The sequence below is a fragment of the Perna viridis genome, chromosome 1 (assembly GCF_037379345.1).
Source record: "Perna viridis isolate PV_CMFRI_1.1 ecotype Kerala chromosome 1, ASM3737934v1, whole genome shotgun sequence".
Classification (NCBI taxonomy): Eukaryota; Metazoa; Mollusca; class Bivalvia; order Mytilida; family Mytilidae; genus Perna; species Perna viridis.
This window is the reverse complement of record NC_142445.1, coordinates 7,870,255-7,894,339: the sequence shown is the minus strand read 5'-3', so window position 1 is coordinate 7,894,339 and position 24,085 is coordinate 7,870,255. Positions and strand designations below refer to the sequence as shown.

The window sequence follows — 24,085 nt, the reverse complement described above, 5'->3', positions numbered from 1 at the left end:
ATCAGTCTGAAAAAATAGAAATGTTTTTTATATTTCAAGTGTACATCGACCTGGTAGACTCTTAACAAAGGCAAGTTTGTCATCGTATCCTTGTATGGCGACAAATCGAAAGGTGTGCTTGTGTTTGGGTGAATGTACTGGAAGACCTTATTTTATGCTTTATTTACTAATGATACGATGACCCTTAGGATAGTCTGGAAGTGACAAATAAATAATATATTTTTCAAATTTGTTGAAATAGGAATGAAAGACCGTGAAATGCTGTGATTTTTAAATCAGTCCACTTAAAAAATCTTTTGAAATATTAACCTTCATACAAATAATTAAAAACAAAATCTCAATATTGATACTTTACAATTAAATATCCCATTCACTGGAACTTATTTTAGAATTGTTAATATTCCGAAAGAGATTTATTACTTATCAATACAAGGCTTTACCTATTTCACCAAAACGGATATCCTTTGTGCATAAAATTATAGCGTTAAAAGATTGATCCACTTTTAAAATTATAATTGTTTTAAATCTCCGACACTTAACATCTACTTGGTATTTGATCGGCGGGTTATCTAAGGAATAATTATCTGTAACTAGAGAGGGTCCATTCTGTCATTTCTATCACTTGTCTGTATGGCACCGACACACTTGTCGAAATCGAATGAAACAATTTAAAAGTTTTAAAAAAATCATACAGTTGTTTTCACTAGGAAGTGTCGAGAAACCTCAAACTATAGTCAGAAGTAAAGGAATTGTTACTAAACCAGGTATGTACTGTTGAACTATAGATATATATATATATAGTTTTTGTCCGACCATATACTATATAGATACAAGCATAGTCTTAGTAGTAATAACAAAAGTAAAAACAAATAGTTCTTCAAAATATAAAAGGATGTCATTTCATTTTTTGAAGAACTTGGAATGTTATTTTAATTGCTATATTTATCTGTAATCATTGTGATAAGCACATTGTGTGTGTAGTGAATAAGTTCGTTTTTTGTTGTTGCCTGGAATTCTTAATCTTTGAAACGGTTAATTTGACTGGAATTCGACTCTTGCCTGTGATATAAAGAAGACAACGAATCGGTCTTGATTTTTCCTCTTTAATTCCAAGACGCTGAAAAAAATACTATAACGAACTTCATTATAGCTTTACTTAAATTTTGGTGAAAAAAATGTACAATCGTAAATTGAATTAGTAGTCTATCTGATTTACGTAAAATTTATTTAAATGCATCATCACTGCCAGTGGCGGATCCAGTGGACGCTTCTGAGGTTTAAAATTCCCCTTTTATTGAAAAAATTTGTTTATTTTGTGTAAAAATTGAGAGAAAAATGAGCAAATTTTATAGCCTGGAACACTACTTTTTATAAATTTCCGGATCTGCTTCTGAGTCTTGGTGTAAATTGTATGGCTTTCTGCTTATTTTATTTAACTCAGTTTGGCTTATTACTGGCTTGTTTTGGTTAAAAAAAAACGTCAAGTTTTAGTTGCAATAAAAAAACCTGGTTGTCTTTTGAAAATCTGAACAACGATGTTAAAAAAAATTTCGGTGTAAAAAATGTTTGATCTAAGTGTATTTGTTGTGTATATCACAAGCGTGTTGCCTAATAGTTTATCGTTTTGCACAAGAAATCAATGACAGAAATGGCGTTAACAAACTTCCATTACTTTCACCCAGAAAAGTCATAAAAATGAATGACCCTAATCTTTACTACAGGTACCGTTTAATTACAAAAGAATTTACCTGTTTAATAAATTCATATAAAGAATAATTATAAGATTAAATGGTTATTTAAAAAAAGTGTCACGGTCAAGGATTGAAATGCGATTAGCTAAGATTAAGTAGTTAAAAAGTAATATTCACCTGCCCTTTTTATAAGAGATATACATGTATAGAAAAGTGTCAAGGTTTTTTTGCTGGTATACATTCGATAAACAGGGACAAAGATCAGTCCATTGCCGACAGTCAGCTCTGTTGGAATAGTCCCATGTGTAGGTTATCGTAACAACAACAGCCAACAAAAACAAACCGTTTAAATGAAATGAAAAATTGTGGTCTCATAAGATTTCAAGTAGATCTTGTTACTAATTATTTTTATATGCTACTTATTTAATTCATTAATTATTTGTTTGTGTTAATTACGCCTAACGTTTTCTTGGTTCATGTTAGAAGTTATTAATGGAGTCAGGGTTTTCCTTTTACTTTTACTTCTATGTACGTGTTTTGTTCGTTCCTCAATGTTCTGTGTCGTGCATTTCTAATGTCTTTTATTAGTCATTATCTTTGGAGAAAATTCCTTTTTGATTACCGTTCGAATTTAGACACTTAAAAGTTATAAAAACTATGTTCCTTTTATAAACTTTTGGTGGTGATTCGTTTGTAAACCTCAACTTTAGGAGCAAGAATTCTTTAAAATCAAAGTAATTCAATACAAAAGATATTGTGCGATATTGGCGATTTGAAGACGGTTTAGAATCTCATTAAAGGAACTACAATTAATCATATTATAGCACTTGAGTTCACTACAAAAGATATGGTCAAATAAAAGAGTTGTGAATAATACTGCATCATGCTGTCGTATTTCAGTATAAAGGTAAAAAGGGTTTCAGATCTAGTTTAACATTTACATTTCGTTCCTTCTATTTCAGAATGCCACAGGTACACAATAAATCCATAACCTTGGATGGTAATGCTTTTGGCAAAAACTCACGATTCATGAACACATTAAAATTTAGTGATACTACAAAGCGACGAGTTCGAGCTTTCAATGTTGTAGAAAATAAACTTAATAAAATAAGACTTAATTATTACAATAGACAAGAGGAGATAGAATATAACCGTATGCAGAGAGAGAAAGAATTCCTCCTTGTTAAACTCAAAAGACTCGTGGCTTATAAAAAGGTAGCACATGATCATAGTATATCAAACGCAGTTAATTATCAAGACGCTTTAAATGAAGATAGGTCACACAGACAAGTACAAAAACAAATTCAAGACATGATTTTAGAATTATCTCCCCAATATGTGCGCGAAAAACGAGCAAAGGAAAAGATCGCTGCTGCAAAGCAACGATATGATGATATCATTAATAGGAATCGAAAAGACCTTGACAAAATTTATCCCCCGCCTAAATTAAGACAGCCATATGAAAATGAGGGTGATGAGGAACCAAGGTCTAATGTCACCACACCCAAATCAGCTCCACCGGAAATGAATGCAGAGATGAGAATGAGACGCTTGTCAATGGCAAACACTAGACGGGTGATTGGATTCACTAGAGCTTTTGTCATGGAAAAAAGTAATCTTGGTGAGAAGTTAGAAAAAGAAAAGACACAAATTGAGAAAGAAAAGACCAGCACTATTCTGCCTACACAAGAAGAGATTGCAGAAACTTCAAGAACAGAACCGGTAGATGTCGTGAAAACAAGGACAGAGTTACCACCTGTTGCTGTTAGACGGAGAGCAAGTATGAACGATCTTAATAAACAAACAAAACGACAGAAACGATCAGGGAGACATGAATTACCTCCCGTGGCAGTGACAAAGACTTTGAAACCAGAACTTGATATTCGAACGGATTGAAAAGTTATTGTCGTGAATTTATTGATTCACATAATCAGTTATGTTGCTATTGCCATTGAAGTTTGAAAACAAACCCAACATGTCGATATTGTACTTTTGTACTGTTAACAAAATGAATCAAACAAAACTTTTTTTATGGCAATCGAAGCTGAAAACAGATATGAAAAATCTTTACCAGAAATGTACAAGTTTATCACTGAACGACTCGGGACAGGGTTTGCATGAATTACAAACATTTCAAACACTTAATAAAAATGCTTATCACTTCTGTTAAGTCTTTTATGTATATAAGAAAACTTAAAAGAAGTGACGAGTGGAAGAACTAGACAATAGTCCAGACTTTTAAAGGCTGTTTTGAACGCTGTTTACTTTTCATACAAGATGATTTATGTAATCCAGTACACCAAAATGCGTGACCTATGGTCAATAAATGTGTAAATTGAAACAACGAACGTTACATATGATCTTCAAAACGTAATTTTGTAGATGGCAAAAACATTTCCAAAATACATTATTCGAGAAGAGCATAATACACAAAACACTTTACAGTTCGATCAGAAATCTTTAAATGTGTGGAATTCATCAGAAGCATCTTTTGTACCTTGACAATCAAACTGTCGACTCTTGCTCACGTTTTCGCAGTCCTCGTAATGGTCAACTTCATCGACATGAACGTCGTAATGGTCGTCAGCATGAATGTAATTGCTTTCATCGCCCTCTTTAAACATATCGTAATGGTCCTCGTCGTCGAGATTTTTGTTAGCCAGTAGGTCACCGTGCATCTCGGTGTATCTGTCATTATCAAGGTCTGCCTCTACGTTGTCCTGGCAACAGTCGTTTACTACTGTCATATAGGTTTTGTTCTGAAAATTTGTTGTTTCTAATGACAGAGACCTAGAAAATAATTTTATAACTTTTTGAATAAACAATGTCTGGCATTTGGTCAAATATTTTCTTCAATTTAATGATTTATATAGTTATGGATAATCGAATTTTAAGACAAACTATTTGTCACGTGTTCAGAAAATGTTCAGTGACAGTATATTAGAGGTAAGTAATGATCTGAACATGAAACACCTATTCTCTATTTTGTAAATTCGTTTGAAAAGAGCGATAATTATTCATAAAGAAACAGAGGTCCTAGTGAAATATTACTTAAACTGTTTAAAATAATTTATTTTTTTTAAGTTTGTTACTGAAGCATTACGGTATAAATATCTTACTGCCTCCTTCTGGTTTTCGCGAAGATGACGACAACAATAATAGCAATGATTAACAGAGTTACACCAGGTACGATGCCATAGTACAGCACTGGGAAAAATATAGAAATATAAGTTATTATAAAGCTTATCATATGACCAGTGTATGTGTGTGTCTATTATTTTATTTATATTTATTTTTTGCAGTTTAATGTATGTACATGTATATCTATATTTAACTGACACATTTCTATAGACTTCTACCGTTACTTGCTGAGTACAGAGATTACAAAGAAGGAGTTATTAACCAAAGTGTACAATCCTCGTTCAGTTGATTGATTAATTGATTATCTTTATTTCCTGCATAGTTAAAGATTTGATATTTAAGAAACAAATCAGCTATAACACAGACAGAGGTATGTAAACATTATGTAAACATTATATACACAAATTAAATTTCTATCGTAAAAAATTATAATACTGTTGATCTAACAAAAACAGCATTATGCAGAAACTTTGAATATAAATGTATATGGTATATGAAAAAATGGAAGTAACAATTTGTAAATAGTTACCTGCTCTGAATGTGTCAGACGATAAAACTGTCTGGAAGGCAGACAATTCTGGAAAGAAGCATTAAATATGACTACAAATAATGCATTTTTTCCCACAACTAATACAACACTGGATAAGGCATTTAACTTGCTGAACAAATTGGCTAAAACTACTCCATCGTTCTCAGTATTTTTCTTTGCATGTAATATTTTAGTATTCATAGATTAATGGAACGATTTGATGGTGCGTATTACAAATGTTGTATTTTTGTTGTATTTTTGTTTTGTTTTGTTTTGTATTTATTTTTTTACTTTTTTAGGGGTGGTGCTACATGTATGAATTTTACCTTGAACATTGCAAGACCACTCATTACACGTTGCATTATGGAATTCTTCGTCTTCGCCTATACAATTACTTCCATTGTATTTTGGCTCCGGACTTGTACATGTGCGGTTTCGACCTCTGATTTTAAAACCACCACCACAAGTAACATTACACTCCTCCCATGTTGACCAATCATTAAAGGTACTCCAGTTTCCATCGACTATAAAATATGTTTTATAATGGATAGATAAAATGTGTCATCATACTTTGGAATTGAATACACATACTCCCATAACGGTTCGATGCATTTGTGTAGCCAAAGATGCTATAGATATATTTCGTTTGTATATTACACACCGCTGAGGTAAAGCATATGTCAAACTAAAGGGGGGAAATTATTAATCTTGATTGTATCAAATTTAGACACTTGAAACAATAAATCAAATTAATACAACTTCAATATCTAAAACGGAAATATAAGAGATGGGCCCCCTCGTCGCCATATTCACAAACGACAAAGTCAATGTTTTGCTATGTGAAACCCCAAATTAATTCGGGTCAAAATCTAAAATAGAAGGTGCACAATGGAAATGGGTAATAACGATTCTGTTTCATTCAATTCCATTCAGTGGTATAGGCGGAATTAGGGAGCCCCTTGTGCAACGAAAAGAAATACGGACAGATAGAAGGACTACCCCATCACTATATACCCCACATTGCAAGTGGGTTATAATAAACTCTTATCAGTACATTATTTCAAACAATAAAAGTTTATATCAAAGAAAAATAATGCCTCGATGTCAAAATTCGTATGTATTGTTTCTCATTCACAATTTTATTACTAGTGGCACACCAATATTTCACATTTTAGTAGGGTAAATACGTAAAGTTTCTACATGGTACAGTTTATGTATCAACGTCGTGGACAAGGAAAAATAAATTAAATCATATATATCAACAAAGATAAACTAACAGAAAAAGAATGACACGTGAAATGAATGAAATTATTATTCAAGGAGTTTCCTCGATATATCTAATGTTCCAATCAAGTATAGGATCCACTCCTGAAAATGGCTTTCTTGTTTTCGGACCTCGCAAATTTATCTTTGCCTTCCACAATTTGACTTCTGTGACTTTCCAAATAATCCCGGACCTTTATAATCCGGATTCATGACTTCTTGGATCAAAACGTTTTTGGGAAACTCTAAAATACAAGTCGATTAATTATTCTTGGAGGGCAATTATACGAATAATGCTGAGGAACCCTGAATCGAGTTGTGCATGATGGTCCATAGACAACCCCTTTTGAAGAACTTTACTTGAGCCATTTTTGTTACTTTCAAGCCTCCATGTTGTTCATTGCCAACACCAAGACTTAAAATTTGTTGCCAGTTGCCAGTGTTCAGAAACAACATCCCTTAAAAAGGATTGAATGAGAAATACGATGTTTTCTCAAAAATATTTACCGTTTTATATTCAAATTTTCATTATGATAATCTTACTAGGACATGGTTGTAAATCGCAGAACATTGTTTCAGAGTTAGTTTCGTTCCCTTCACAAGATAGACCCCCGTAAGCCGGTTCAGGGTTGGTACATGTCCTGGTCTGTATCCTAGTTACTGATCCTGTACTACATGTAACACTACACTCGGTCCAATGAGTCCAAAGTCCAAACTCTGTCCAGTTACCATCCACTTATATAAAACATACAATGTAACTTACTACATATGATTAATACAATTGTTGTGTCGAAAACGTAAAATTTGAAGAGTTATTAAAACAATTGTAATCACAGGAAATATTAACATGTACTGTAAAATGTCTGAATCGTTATCCGATGCGTCCAAAATCAAGAAAATTTACACTTACTATTTACTTACTTCTATCCTATTAAACTTTGGACCTCTTATGTTATATGCAGTTTACACTTCTAATGAATCTATGGGTTTGGCATGTTTTAGTATGTACAAAAATGGAAGTGTGTACATACAAGTATTTCAATACATTCATATATGAAATAATTTGATTTGATTTTGTAGTTATATTTTAATAATCATACTTCATTTTTTTAAATGTAAGATGTTAACATTTACAGAGCAGGCAGATCCCTGAAGTGAAACTAGTTAAAGAATATATCTAATCTCATTAACCTGGACATGGAATTTCTATACACTCTTTCACCATTGTATGGACACTATTTCCATCACATTGTCTCCCACCGTACAGAGGACTAGGATTACTACATGTTCTGGTCCTGTTCCTTGCTTTAGTACCAGTACCACAAGGCACGCTACAAACCGACCAATCAGTCCAAGTCGTGTACACAGACCAGCCTCCATCAACTGATAAGGAATGGTGTCAAAATTTAAAATGAAAAGTACTGTGATAGTTTAATGGGTATTTATTTGGAAGAATCATAATTTATTGTTTTCCGTTGTTTTTTGTATGATTTTTTTCTAGTTGTGGTCGTATTCGGTTTTAGTATCCTAAAAACCGTAGAAAGAAAAAAATAATTTGAAAACAAAAGCATTTTCAAATTCTTACTTGGACATGGCTGTAAGTTGCATGATTTGACTGAGGATTCAGATGCACTACCAATACATCCGGTTCCACCAAATGCAGGTTTTGGATTTGTACATGTCCTTGACCTAGTTTTAGTCACCGTACCACCACCACATAGAACACTGCATTGTGACCATTGACTCCAGCTGTTGTAAATAGACCATCCACCGTTCACTAAATAAGAAAGAGATTTCCGAGCAAATTAATTCAAATATACAAAAATATGATAAAATAAAGTAAGTTAAAAGTTGTATCTGAAACATTCTTTGTTGTGTTTATAGGATTGAGTCAATATTCTTTCGATGAGAATACTTGTATAATGGCCATTATAAAATCAAAGTGCTGTTAGCACTGGGGTTTTGATACTTGTGAAATATGTAGAATGAAAAAAAAAAGATTACACGATGCAGAATTAAAATTTAAATCATACATTTGCATTTTTCATATTATTTAAACTGTTTTTTCTAATATGTATAAACTGAATATCTGCCAAGTATGATAGTAATTAAACAGTATCCAACTTCACACAAATTTTGTTCTACTTCACCTTTATCCCAATTTTTTAAACCTGTCCAAAAATTAATTCGCAATCACATTCAAACGTATTTTAACAGAGTATTATCCTACACCGTAATTATACTCAAATGGAACAAATTTCAGCTTAAGATCAACATATTAAGATTTTCAAAACTAGAAACTTTTTTATCAATTTCCCGCCAATTTTATATGGTTAAAATCACTGCTCTTTACTTCCTGTTTATTAATCATAATTTATTGATGATAGGATGGAGAATTTGACTGATAATTGTACTAAATGGGACCTGCTTAGCACATTTAATGCTTCTTGGTACTTTACTGCAAGAACTTCATTCCCTAAGTGCTAATTCATTACTAAACATAATCAAAGTACTTATGTACTGAATCAATTTATATCGATCGTTTGAATTTTTACACCTAAAATAATCGTCAAAGTGGAAAAATATGGGATAAATTGATAATACGGGGATCGTATTCAAACGTGATACAGGCTTATTGTTATAAATGTTTAATATTGAACTCCTTGTTTTAATTTTAATTTCACCATTCTGATTACGAAGAACATTTAAAAACCACACACACCAAAATTCATGATGCATCGTAGCAGTGCGCCAGTTTGCGTAATATTCAAGTTCGATATCGGTTTCCATGGAACACCTAGATGAATAAACACAAAACTCTCCGACATAGTGCATATTTGAACTACAAACTACTAGCTGGCCATTCCCAGAGTTTTTTTTAATTTTCAGGTCGATATTCAATTTATCTGCCCCTCACCTTTCATTTTCAGCTCAGATATTGTTCATGGGTTAGTTATGTACTTTCAGTATTTTTACAATTCAGTTTATTCTAGACTTATTGTAAATCGCTGTATATATAGTTGTGTTTTGCTGATGTCCTTTTGATACCTAGTTTTCGTCATTTTGTAATAAATGGCCTTTTTTCAATTCGTATATTGTGTTGTGTCTTTTTATGAAAATCAAACAAAGCAGAAGTTATTCAAGGAGGAAAGGTGACAAAAATTTAATTTATCGACCTCCAGATCGAAACTGTCTGTTAAATCATTCAAAATTAAGCCACAATCATTGAAATAAATCACATCCTTAAATACATATTCCTTTAAACATTTATCAGTTGATTAACTTTATAGCTCAAGTGCTACAAGTTATTCCATAGACGCCTATGTGTCATGTAAAAGCGCTGGGCATCGAGTTCCAGAATCACATACTTCAATATTAACTGTAAAGTTTTAGAATATATTTTCACCAATCGTGTCTGGTGCAGGAAACATTTGCCCTGGAGCACCTACAGCTGTATTATAATAATATACACATGGTTAAAATAGCCAGATAGAATGATTATTGCAACAACCAATAACACCAGACCAAAAAAAATTAAACAATCCGGAGAAATGCACAATCGAAATTTCTATAGCATCGTCTATGCAAAGTTTTATTTTTACTTGTCAGATCAGGGCTTCTGATGTCACGAGGCGGTAATGGTTTCGGGGGTTATGCTACCTTTTTGTAAAAAGAAGTACAAAAGATAAGTGGCAAATAGTAGCCTGAAATCCCTTTCTTTATACAAGTTTCTTCATCGTAATCACTGCCCTTTTATCCGCCAGGGCCTGCATGAAATACATGAAGACAGCTCTTTCAATTGGTACTCAGCTCAGCATTGCTCTTTACATTTCAATTATATGATTAATAACTATTTATAATCTCGCAGGGTTTTCATTTCTAGCTAAGCATAATATGTTTTTTATGCTTCTAAAAATAAATAGGCAACTTGAATATATCGACACTGAACAACTGGTTTATTCGGGTAAATGCAAAGAAATAAACAGGTACTGGTAAGAGGATAGAGGTCAACTATTTTTAATTGGATCGTGGTTAATACAAAACAAAGTAATCAGCATATTTAGTTCGCAGATGAAGTTGTTTATTGGGTTTGTTTATTGGCGTAAATAAAAGAATTAAATTTTATGTATTAGAAATACCTATAAAGTGGACCTAATTATCTGTATTTGAACTTTAGTGGGGTTTGTCAATGGGACTATTTTTCTGCGGTAGTGTACGATAACTGCAGATGCTACCAGGCTTTACAAATCTAAAGGCCCTGACGACTGCTATATCAATTCTGATCTAAATTGATAAAAAGGAGTCCTTCAAATCTTCATTTCATTTGATGACTAGATCTTAATTTTATTTGCAGAAATAATTGAATATTATTGGGATGAATAATTGTCAGAAAAATATTTACAAATTATAAAAGATGTATTGAATGATATAAAAGGAGTTACATTTGGACTATATTTTTGTAGTGTTCAGAAACAGTAGGGAAGTTCCAGGCATAAACTGGCGACATTACGTATTTTGATAAATTAATAACTCCAAAACTAGTATCATATACAAATTTATAAAATATGATGATATAATATCTAATTCAAACCTGGACATGTTTCTGAGTTACACGAGACTGCTGAAGTCTCCTTACTACTCCCAGTACATTTCTGCCCACCATGTTGAGGTTTAGGATTAGTGCAGGTCCTTGAATGCGTTCTGGTTCGTTGTCCACCACCACAGCTTACACTACAGTCTGACCAATCGGTCCAGTCACCAAATAATGTCCATCCACCATCAACTAAAGGTTCAATTAAACACGATTTATTCACGAAAGTAACATAAATTTTATTTTTGACATTGTGAACTCAATACATATTATTTTAAGATTTCGCATGAGAACTCACTGCCCTTTCTTAGTCTTTATTTACGCAATGTTCGAGAAACAACAATTTCCACATAAACTGAACAATTAAAAACGATATGAAGTATCCCAGGATAAGCACTATGATTTCATAATTTAAAACCGCAAAAAAGGTACAAATTGTCATCGAAAGTTTAAGAATTGAACCAACGACTATATGAATAAGATATGTTTCTTCATTGAAGATATCGTCACTTTTAGGATAAACTATCAACCGTAAGTTAAGTACCTGGACACGGTAGTATGTTACATGGCTGGTACATAGAATCTTTTGATTGGCCAACGCATTCAATCCCGCCAAATTTCGGCTCTGGGTTAGTGCACGACCTTATCCTGAACTTAGATTTAATACCCTCTCCACAAGTTGTAGTACATGATGACCATTTACCCCAGTCATTAAAATTGGACCATTCACCATCAACTACAACCGAATTAGAAGTTACAATATTCCTGCACTAATACAGTGAGTTACATAATTTACTCCAGGGAATAAAGTGAGTTACATAGTTTACTCCAGCGAATAAAGTTACAATATCCCTGCACTAATACAGTGAGTTACATACTTTACTCCAGGGAATAAAGTTACAATATCCCTGTACTAATACAGTGAGTTACATAGTTTACTCCAGGGAATAAAGTTAGTCTTTCCTTGATTGCATGACCATTACCCGATGAACTTCCTTCGATAATTAACTTGACAATTATTTGTAACGAGGACATTAAATCTTTCTATCATTTCATAAGTGTATTAATTTAATAGGTTTTAAATCTGTAAATTGTTCAGTTATTTACCTCCGAATATGGATGGCAAACTCTATCATGCGCGTAGCTGCCGTTAGGCAAGAAAGCTTTTGCCTGCACTTAATTTTGCCAATTTTTTTTTAATACATCCAGGAGAGGCATAAATGATGCTCTAAAACGCTATCTCGGCGGAGCTTTGCCCCCTGGACCCCCTACCAGGGCTCTGTCTTGGACCTGCTGGTGGCCTTAAGCGGCCCCCAGACCCCCTGCCGTAATTTTGCCTACACTTCAATTTGGCCTCAGCTACGCGCCTGTCTACCGCAATGAATCGTGACCTGTTAACGTAAACGCATCAGATTCATTTTTAGTAAATCGTAGAGTGATTGTTCCTACTGGTAATAAATCGCAAAACACTTGCAAAGCAGTCGTAAAAGTGGCTTATTCACAAGGATTCATGTTAAATTTACGTATCTCTTAAATTTTTACACTCGTAAGGTTTCGTAATAAAAAGTTCATGTTGTATGTGAAGGAGGTATTATACAAAAGGAGTAACAACCCTCTGGGTATGTCGGAAGCAACATGGCGGTTTGCGAAGAAATTCCGAGGGAATAAAATTGAGTTCTAAGTAAGTCCATATCAAATTCATGCTACGTATAACTACCAGCTTGACAGAATACTAATACCATAGAATCGAAGAACAACTAAAGATTCCCGTGATCAATACAGCAAAATGATGAGAAAAGTGAGGACATACTTGGACAAGGATTCATTCCACAGGGTTTGGCATTGGTCTCATTAGAACTTCCAGTACATGTCTTTCCACCAAACTTCGGTACAGGACTGGTACATGATCGTGTGCGACTTTTGAATTGTGTGCCGCCACCACAAGATCTACTACATAGAGACCAAGGACTCCAGTCTCCATATTTAGTCCAGCCACCATCAACTGTATAATGATTTGAAAGTGTTCGGTTTTATCTATCTATAAATGTTAGCACACTATCTTACCATAGTGTATTCGTGTCTTCTTAAAATAACTATATCACAATGGACTGAATTATCTTGCAAAAAAACGACCGATTTGTTTTAAAGTGGGACTTTAATATTAAGTTAGTTGATATAAACCATAGAAAGAGTAAACTACCTGGACATTTCTCATAACTACACCCTTTTACTGCTGTTTCTTTAGAACTACCCGAGCAAGGACTGCCACCATGTTTTGGGGGAGGATTGGAGCATGTGCGTGACCTTGACCTTGACTGTTGACCTCCACCACATGTTTTGCTACAAACTGACCATGCTGTCCACTGTCCATACAAGGACCAACCACCATTGACTTTTCATGGTAGGAATATACAAAAAAAATGAATATCGGTATAGTCATTTAAGTTCTTGCCTTGGTAGAAAAATTCAGATTAACATTTAAACTCAAAATATCAAAAAGTTTTAAAATATAAACATTAATATGCAATCGTAAAGGTGAAACTTTTAAAAAAGTGGTAAAATATATATATATAATATTATTAATAGTTTTTTAAGTCATAGATTCATGTAAAGACTAAGGGTGTAATATCTGACTCATACAACACACCTGGACAAGGTGGTGTATTACAGTTTCGGCTATTGGCCTTAACACCTGATCCTGGACATGGTTTACCACCATGTAGTGGGGCAGGCTTAGTGCAAGAGCGGCTCCGAGACCGCGTCTGACTGCCTGTTCCACATTGCTTCGAACATTGTGACCACTGACTCCAATCATTCCACGAATTCCAGTTGCCATTTACTGCAAAAATATTTTTAAACTATGAATTTCACAACCAATGCTTGGTGACACATTCGCGTATCTTATTGGGATTATGTAAATGTTCCGGAAGGGCATTATAAAATATAAACTTAAAAGACAAGTAAACTCCTTGAAAACTTAAAAAAATGAGAAGCCTGAAATCACAAGTCTTTGCAACTGATTTTTAGTTCAATTTAAGTGTTTCAGACGAGATTTTAGAGTTTGAAAGGCATTCATTTGAAACTTTAAAATAAGAAAAGTATAAGTAAAGACAGTTTAGTCCTCGTTTCAGTTCGATTATCATAAAAAAGTTGATTATACTATGAAACACACCTGGACAAGGGTCAGGATTGCAGTTAAGATTCTGGGTTTCAACACCAGAACCTGGACACTGTTGGCCACTATGTAGCGGTGCGGGGTTAGTACAAGAGCGGGTCTTAGACCGAGTCTGAGTTCCCGTTCCACATTTCTTTGAACATGTTGACCACTGGCTCCATTGATTCCAAGAATTCCAATTTCCATTTACTAAAGAAGCGAATGATTGCGTTAAGATGTTGCGAATAATAGTAAACGGGTTGACTTCAATTTATAAAGAAAGTTAGGCATATAAATGTGCGATGAAAAGAATATTTTTAAAAAAATACATTGCAGCAATAACTTTGCAAAAAGAGAAATTAAAGAAATCTCCGGTTTAAACCCAAATGAAATACAAACATTAAGGCAAACCACATACGTTAAGAGGAAATATAGAAAACTTGATATAGAGGGTAGCAAAAATTAAGCCTGTATCAGATGGAGCAGTTTATTTTTTTATTTTTATTTTTTTTTTTGTACTCTACACCGCCATGTTGCTTCGTAATGGATTCAAGTAGTATGTCAAGTTAATATTCATAATCTATTTTTAACAAGCAACGTTTAAAAATTATAAAGAATAAAATTATGTAGCACGGTCACATATCATGCCCGCACATTCCTGGAAGGATATTGCACAAGAGAAAGGACACAACTGCGTTGTTTGTGGTACAACGCTTATAGGCTAAAAACCACTAATTCCACTTTCCATAGGCTTCTATGCTAATTTCACAATATCCAATGGCTTCTCTGGACTTTACCTTAACTTTAACCTGCAGAGGACTATATATCAGCATGATTCTACATATTTCAGCTCACAATCCTCAGAATGGCATGTGGGGTTAGCAGACTTGCAGTGCAGTACTGGTACTGTACAGAAATGTTTTTCCTTTCAGAAACTGTTTAAATTTTTTAAATAAGATGAGAACTTTTTTCACAGCACTATGAGGAACAGGGGTAATTTCTGCGTAGGACTATTTTTGCCTACGTTCCAAATGCTCATTGGTTGAATTGGTGGTCTGTAACCTATAACACAAATTCCATATCTAAAGTTCGATTCTTTAGTTTATATAAAAGGGGATGACAGGTTCCCTGTTTCAGTCGTACATTTAGTTTATATTCATAGGGCGCAACTATGTTTTTGACATTTCAACACATTGTTCCAAGGTACATGGCGGAGGGCCCTATAGGTTTTGGAGGTTTTTGCCCCACTGGTAGTGGAAACAATGGGCTTAAAGGGGAAACTGGGTGTTATCATTAAAATTGAAAGGAACGTTTTTTGTTAATACATTTTTTTATGATTCATATGTCAATTTTTCAATTTTACCTTTCTATTAATTATTTAACAAAATGTTTTACAGGGTAGGCTTATCTTTAACCGTTTAGCCCCAAAAATCGACTTTTTTTTTATTTTTGGTTAGACTTTAATATTTTCATTGGATTTCTTATAACAATCCCTGCCTGTTTCTCAATCAGATATCACATATCTCTTACAGTTTTCAATTTTTAAGTGTCAAAAGGGGTCACACCCCAAAAAATCGATTTTTTTTATTTATGGTCCTATTTCGAAAATTTTAATTGAATTTCAAATTGTGTTCAAAACAGTTTTTTTGTCCACTAGGAACTGCAGAACCTTATGCTTAAGTGTGTCAACAACTAGTATAATGTCCACAATGGCTTCAACTGAACAGAAGCAACGACGTGCTGCGTCTAATCATGCTGCGCTGTGCTAAGCTCTTTATATTTAGATGTATGTAGAAACTGGAGACTTCACCGCTGTGGTCTAAAATATCTACATTGGCCATGTTTTATGCTTAAATTGCAAAATCAAAGCATTTTATGTAGATACCATAGGAATGCAAGTTCCTAGATTTGGTAATCCATTGAGCGGTTTCTGAGGAGAGTCAAGTGACACACGACTACGACGACAGAAAGAGACACCAGTAGCCCAGCTACCACTGTTTCCTGTCATACATGTAATGCACTTCATTGTGTTATGTCCTAAAGAAAACTACCGTGTTTCAAGAAAAATGTTTTCAGCAGTTTCATGACTAAAATTAATTGTGAAAAAGCTAGGTTATTAAAAAAAAATAAAGATTTAAATGATTGTAGCTCACATAAACGATTAATATGTAAGGCATATACAATAATATAAACAGGTAGTAATATGATTGATAAAGTAATTTTCTTACACACCTGGGCACGGCTCAGTGTTACAAGTTTGGTTCTGGGTTCCAACACCTGCACCAGTGCATGGTTTTCCATCATGCTGTGGTGAAGGATTTGTGCAAAAGCGATTCCGATTCCTAGTCTGGCTGCCCGTTTCGCATTCTTTTGAACATTTTGACCATTTACCCCATGTATTCCAAGAATTCCAATTCCCATTCACTAAATCAGCATGTGAAAATGAAAAAAGTTAGCTAAATGTTTCTTGGAGGACAGAATTATAATACAATTTAATACAATTTAAGAGTGGCATAATCAATTCCATTTTTTTTTCATTTTAACACCTATATGTGAAAAGAAAAAAATTGGAAGTTGAGCATTGTCGTAATAAAGATGACACATTTTTTTAAGATAGAGTGTATACGCACAATGCACGAAATGACAAATATATATTCATTAATCACAGACTCTTGTGTAGAGAAATAATTGGAAGATTGGAAGACTCTATACATTATATATTTTATCTATATACAATAGCCTGTAATAAAACGTGGACTTACCCAACACAAACTCAAAAATTTTCATACAGTTTTTATATTCTCTACAGTATGACAATAATTCCTCTGGTAGGTGACGCATATTCCCATATACTCAGAGTTATAAGGAGAATGGATATGGTGAATTAATTTTATGTGATCGATTCAGTTAACAATTATAATATTATGATCAACGATACAATTATATTACCTGGACATGGAGTTTGGTTGCACTTTCTAGTCGAAGTCCCAGTGCTATGTCCTGAACACTGTCTTCCACCATTCAGAGGTGACGGATTACTACACGTTCGCCTCCGTGTCCGTGCCTGCATGTTTTAGTGCACTTTGACCATTCCGCCCAAGGAGTCCAAACGCTCCAATTTCCATTCACTTTGAATCAAGAATCATTGCAATAAGATACAGACAATGTATGTATTCTCATATTCTAATAACATCCAATTTTCTAAATTGTATGCAATATGTGCAAGAGTAAAGTGACCAATCAACTGAAAGAAAAGGATTTAATAATATTTACTTTAAATGCATCTCGATTTGAAATAAAATCAAAGTACAAATTTGTTTTCAATACAACGGTTCTAATCTGATGTGTTCATGCTGGTACCATCTAATATTCTTTTAATGGTACAGAACCAAGTCCATCGTATAACATACCTGGGGGACACTTCCTGTAACATGTACTGAACGACTGGTAATATACCGTTCTGAAATACAGAATCATCAAATAATAAAATTACTCCTGTCTTTACTTCATTTTCTACTAATGGAGATAGAAAAAAATGGAAATCTTCGATAAGTACTCAAAAAGTTCATGTAAGCAATTAAGCAAGCAGTGGCGTAGTTACAATGTATTTCAAGAAGCCAAGGTTTCAACGTGCTTATAACAGAAACAAACCAAAAGAAATTCATGAAAGTCTTCCAAAATGATTTGGCCCTGGCAACGCCACTGAAAACAGTAAAATCTTATGTCTACTTTATGCTCAATATGGTATCTTTTTTCAAATTCTCTATGATACAAAGCCTGGTTCAATCTGATTGTATTAATATTTGTCCGAGGAACTCTGCCAATCGACAGTTGGATGGATATGTCATGATTGCATGGAACTCTGCCAATCGACAGTTGGATGGATATGCCATGATTGCATGGAACTCTGCCAATCGACAGTTGGATGGATATGCCATGATTGCATGGAACTCTGCCAATCGACAGTTGGATAGATATGCCATGATTGCATGGAAAAAAGTAAGTATAATGTTAAGATGATTTGCTAATTTTTGTTTGTTTGTTTAATTTTTTTTCCTGTTTGTCTTTTTTTTTTTTTTTTTTTTTTTTTTTTTTTTTGTTTGTTTGTTTTTTGTTTTTGTTTTGGTTTTTTTGTTTTGGTTTTCCGTGTATATATAAACTATGTTTAAAATGTTGTATGAAGTACCTTGTACGTCGACATCTTTTCCAGCCACCAAATCCACATTTAGTCCGGTAGCTGGTGTATCTCAAAGACCTCCTAGAACACCTGTAAGACTCCGTCCCAACGCAGGCGCTGTTATAATAAATAGTTATATCCTTGCAACTTTCATATAAATTAAATGTGACATCATTTTTTATCAACTTTCCACTTTCTTTAAACATTTTTTTAATGAAATTAACAATTAGAGTTTTGTACTTTTAAAATAAAAGCAAAAAATTCAAACATAGAAAGTTACAGTGAAATTATAATTTATCTCATTTATTTTACTCATGAATGACCAGTTTATACGCTGAAAATTGCGGAAAACTGAAAAAGAGCATATTAGTTAACCCATAAAATAAAGATATGATGTTTTTTCAAGTTATGAATTGAATGACAAACTGACAGCGAACCACGAAGTATTTAAATACGAATAAGATCAGAAAGACGAATGTTTCAATTAAAAATCAAACGTAGCCCGCACCAAGTCCGATTCTATTTTACAGTTGAAAAATAGAACGGATATGGTGAAACGCAACAAATACACCAGGATATAACCTAAATACAAAATAGAAAATACATTCAGAGATCACCAAAGGCCTTCAACACATCTTCTCTGAAAGGCCCCGACAACAAAAGTGGTAAACTTCAAGGTAACAGTTCTGAACGATATATTCTTCAAAATCAAACAAAAATGTTACAAAACGACCCAAACAACATCTCCTGACTGGGGACGGGTGAATGAAATCTGTGATGTAAAACAGTTTTAACCACCCCCTTTAATGCAAGGTCAAAAATGAACTAAAACAACAAACACACCATAAAATTCGCTCAATAATACATCATTTGTTCTTTACCATTGAATACCTCAATGTACACCATATCGATAAAATGAGATATCCACACAAAGGAATGTGATTATGGGTCGAATATCTCTGTTTGTGAAAACAAGGTTCAAATACATGACAGTAATTTGAAAATCGTATCCTTTACGAATAAATCTAGTTAAGGGCAATTGAAAAATCCTTCGGAATGTGCTCTATAGACTATATCCCCGTAAAAAACTGGGTGAGCAAATTTTTGTTAAGAACCTGGAAGTGCTATTATATTTTTTGTATTCAAGTTTTGTAGCGGGAAAGAACGGTTTTAGAACCCCGGTCCAAAAGCTTTTGTGAGGAATCTGTTACGTTCAAATACGAGCAAACCGGACCAGTTTTGAAATCAAAATACCGTAGGAGGGTGTGTAATAAATATCCCATCTAGGAATAAAAAATTAACAAAAAGGAAAATCAGTCATATCTTTTCATTATTTTTGTATAAAAGTTGCGATTTTTTAGTGCAATATCTAAATCAGGAAAGTTTATTATTGCTATACGGTCAAATGGAGTTCTTTTGGATAGATATCATGAACATAGTTTTCGAAGTTAGGATTATTTCAGTCCAAAATATCATCAAGAGATATCTAATATTAAATTAATCTGTATAAAGAATTGTCATATATTGTCGAATGAAAAAATTCAAAGCATTATTTCTAGATATGTCCGATCAATGTATTTACCCCATCTTAAATCTTAAAAAATACATTGTAGTCAGTAAAACAAATGAATTGAGAGCCGGATTTATCTAAGGGCCATTTAATTAATATGACAACTTTTCCATCATTATTTGATGTAACGGCGTTGTATATGTTGTGTACAAGTTGTAAATTTGTATGAAAATATTGTACAAATTATAATTTATACAATGATAGTTAAAAATCACTTTCAACTTGTACAATAGTTTCAATGTTAAAGATAAGACCTTATATATTTGATTTTAAATCAAGTAATTTAACCAACAAAGCATAGGTCTTTGCCTATAGTCTATAGGTTACAGACCACCAATTCAACCAATGAGCATTTGGAACGTAGGCAAAAATAGTCCTACGCAGAAATTACCCCTGTTCCTCATAGTGCTGTGAAAAAAGTTCTCATCTTATTTAAAAAATTTAAACAGTTTCTGAAAGGAAAAACATTTCTGTACATTTTATAGGTGCATTTTGCTTCTTGTGATGTGAAGCCTAATCTCCATAATGATTTTTAAATATACCCCTATCTTGTGAAAACACTGGGATTTCCCATGCTATTTATAGACCCTTCACTTCCGGTGACCAGTTCTGCACTGCAAGTCTGCTAACCCCACATGCCATTCTGAGGATTGTGAGCTGACATATGTAGAATCATGCTGATATATAGTCCTCTGCAGGTTAAAGTTAAGGTAAAGTCCAGAGAAGCCATTGAATATTGTGAAATTAGCATAGAAGCCTATGGGAAGTGGAATTAGTGGTTTTTAGCCTATATGCAGTCTGAAGGCCCGTTTATTTATCCTCTTGCGATGAAACTACTGAAATTGCCTCTGCGGATGATGAAACACCAATTACTAGTATATATGCGCACGTAAGCGATCCCTTTCTGGCCAACGAAATCAGGCGGAGAAACTAATGCGAAACACTAAACAAAAATTAAATCAACTTTCAGCCGGTAAGAATGTTGTCGTTTCCGTTCTGCAACATGATAGGGACCTACAGACCCACGAAACATTCGAGGCATCATCAAATAAGTGAGCGAATTCGGATACCGCGTAGAAACTGAAGTGGATACATTATCAGGCTACCTGAGTCGAAACCAGACTGAGGCAGTAACTGGTAGTGCCTTTGTAGATAAGACCCCATCTATTCAAATTTCTCTCCGCGAGGCAGTGCGGAAGCTATCAAAAACAGGATGATAGGGATTTCTGTCCTGTAAATGCAAAGTTGCTTGTAATTCTTCTAAATGTAAATGTAAAAAATCAAATGTTTTGTGTACTTCCTGTTGCCATCGATCAATGTCATATTCTAACAAATAGTGAACATTTGAGAAAATCACTTTTTAAAATTGAAGCAGTTATTATATTGTTGTTATCGTTCAATATTAAACACAATTTTGTTAAAACCCTTATTTTATTTTATTGTATTCTTGAGATTGAAAAGAGTTGAAAGTGATTTTACAGCTGTTTTCGTACCAATTATAATTTGTCCAGGTTGATTTTGGACAAATTATAACATGTACTAAGGCAACATACAAATTATAATTTGTACAATTTTTTCATACAAATCATAATTTGTATGAAATTACAACTTGTACACAATATATACATGGTAGATAAGTCGTAACTATCAACATAATTCGTAAAATTATGAAAGTCTTTTAAGTCAATCTAATACCTCAAATGCATTTTTAACACTGGAAAAAAAGGTTTACACCATTATTTTCATAAAATTTATTGCAATATCAAATAACAAAGTGTTGTTTGTTTAAGTGAATCGCCACTGTATATTATTTTACCATTTGTAAACACTCACTGATACATAAAAGTTCAGAAATGACACCAACCAACATATTTGGTATTTTTAATGTAAAGTCAAGTGCTTGCCTTTGCATAGAAATGAAGTCAAACTTTCCGGTATATCGGCAATTTATGGTTAATATATAAGTGTGTAAGAAACAATGACCATTTGACCTTCTATAGATGACCAATCGGAAGTTAATACTTTACGGTGGCGATAAGGTCTGGACACACTTCCTACAAACATTGTTTTACACAAATACAACCTATACTGTAATAATGTTTAATCTAGTTTTTTTTTGTAAATTTAGGTTGTAAAATTTTTAAATTCTACACACTGAGGCATTATTTGCGTTCAGAATTATAGACCATTTAAGATTTAAACACAGTGTGAAATAATAGCGAATTCACGGGCTTTCATACCATTCTTTGGGTTGGGGATAGCATTATTGGGAGAATAAAAGGGTATAGCTGGTGTGTTAACCCCCCATCCCTACTCATTCATTTATTTATCTTCAAACTGAAAATCACGCTAAAGTTACATACAATATGAAATCAATGCACATGCATATGTATAAATGTAAAAAACTACGTTGAAAATTGAAGAAGTCGTCTGTGAAAAAAAAAAAAAAACAGTATTGATATATTTATAGCAAAAAGCAGGGAAATGAATGTACGCACAAGTTCACAAACCAAGTGTTAATCCGTGAGAAATACTCATAATTGTATTAATCAACATTTTCCTTCATAACATTTAGTAGTTCTTCTTGTTCAGTAACTTTACCTTTCTAAGAACGACCAATATGATAAATGTAAAAATAGTAGAATTATAAGATGCATAAATGGAAAAAATAATAAAATTATACATTCCACCAACACCTACAGCTGTTGGATTTTTCAATGAAATTCGCACTAACTATTAGCACTTAATATTACCCAATTTTTGATTTGTCCATATATTTATGTCAGAAAGTTCTTACATTACAATTGTTTTGTTAAAAAACATCTATATTATTCACATCAATAACATTTCATATGTATGTTCAACATACTAATTAGGTAGTTTGTCTCAGCAGATTTTATGAGGTTGCATCCCAGATTCATGCGTGTTAAGAGTGCAGTTTCTAAAACCTAAAAACCTTCTAGTGGGACTTTAAAAAGTTTGTTTTTTTTGTTAATTTATTTATTTATTTTTATTATTTTACTTTATTTTTTATATCACCAATATACCAATCATGATATCTGTTACCAGATAAAAAATGAGTTATAATGTAATACTTCGTACATGAATTAAAAGTATTAATTGTGGTCAATTTGCATTTTGTTGATTTTTTACGAGAAAAACAAGAAAAAAACTGTTTTCTTACCTGTGGACGTATGAAATAAAAATACATAACAAAAAATAACAGATTTCGATTTTCATTCTGTCCAAATAATGTCCTCAGAACGAAGGATAAAGTGCGTTGTTAAAAGTATGTGTACTTGTATATATAACTAAGCTATTTGTCTTTCCGTTGAAGGGGATGAGCCCTTGACCAGATATTGTCCCACTCCACATCGGATGTGATGCTAAGTAATTATAACCCTAATAATCTAGTCAGGATGAATTATCCAGCATGCATTAATGGTCCATTGTAAGGAGTTAAATGTCGTTTTTCACGTCTTAGTAAAGTAGTACAAGGATGTGTACTCGAAAGTGTCCAATCAGGTTTTCTTAGTTTAACATATTCTTTATTTTTCCGTCATACATTTCGATTACCAGCATATATGTCATAATAAATCAGTAGGTGTTTTACAAAAGGGGATGATACTTAACTCTATCTGACTAAAGTGAAGTTTTCATATAGTTAAGCTTACCGTCCTCGGTTTTTACTTAAATTAAAATTTGACTTAGGTAGTACAATACAGTTAGGTCATTTCTCATTTTGTTGAAATAAAGCTGTTTTGAGGCAGTCCGCATAGAAATTTCTAGTGTTTTGTCATCAAAAAGTGCATATCTTTTAAATTCTTGGTGTGTGGAGGTTCAAGTTATTTATAAGTAATTAAGTAATTATTGTTATAAAATCCAGTAGTCATGGTAACATACTGAAAAAAAATATTACTGAGGTTTAGTACAAATCAGGGGTGCCTTTCAAAAACTTAAAGCCAATTA

General features: G+C 33.2%; 2 protein-coding genes and 1 long non-coding RNA gene across 3 annotated transcripts; 1 reads left to right on the top strand and 2 right to left on the bottom strand.

Moving 5' to 3' along the window:
- The first annotated feature begins 435 nt into the window (after window positions 1–435).
- Window positions 436–3,660, top strand: LOC148627073 (uncharacterized). Its single transcript, XM_088566892.1, has 2 exons — window positions 436–764; window positions 2,654–3,660. Exon 2 carries the CDS (start codon window positions 2,655–2,657, stop codon window positions 3,585–3,587), a length of 933 nt encoding a protein of 310 aa, XP_088423018.1. The 5' UTR covers window positions 436–764; window position 2,654; the 3' UTR covers window positions 3,588–3,660.
- A 377-nt stretch (window positions 3,661–4,037) lies between these two features.
- Window positions 4,038–17,433, bottom strand: LOC148627072 (SCO-spondin-like; the record flags this gene model as incomplete). Its single annotated transcript, XM_088566879.1, has 15 exons — window positions 4,038–4,481; window positions 4,811–4,898; window positions 5,362–5,409; window positions 5,688–5,885; window positions 7,168–7,359; window positions 7,816–8,007; window positions 8,210–8,401; window positions 11,216–11,407; window positions 11,760–11,951; window positions 13,026–13,217; window positions 13,416–13,607; window positions 13,863–14,054; window positions 14,388–14,579; window positions 16,602–16,793; window positions 17,319–17,433. Coding segments are annotated over 15 exons (2,709 nt in total), but the record flags the coding sequence as incomplete, so codon positions are not given.
- A 2-nt stretch (window positions 17,434–17,435) lies between these two features.
- LOC148627071 (uncharacterized) lies at window positions 17,436–23,542 on the bottom strand. The gene is made up of 4 exons (XR_015919652.1): window positions 23,301–23,542; window positions 18,556–18,663; window positions 17,780–17,829; window positions 17,436–17,497 (listed from the first exon to the last, which is right to left on the bottom strand). It is a non-coding gene; the product is annotated as an uncharacterized LOC148627071 (long non-coding RNA).
- Between the last annotated feature and the right edge of the window lie 543 nt (window positions 23,543–24,085).

Excerpts from the sequence above, each read along its gene's own strand:
- LOC148627073 (XM_088566892.1), top strand. The coding sequence starts at position 2,655 with ATGCCACAGGTACACAATAAATCCATAACCTTGGATGGTAATGCTTTT.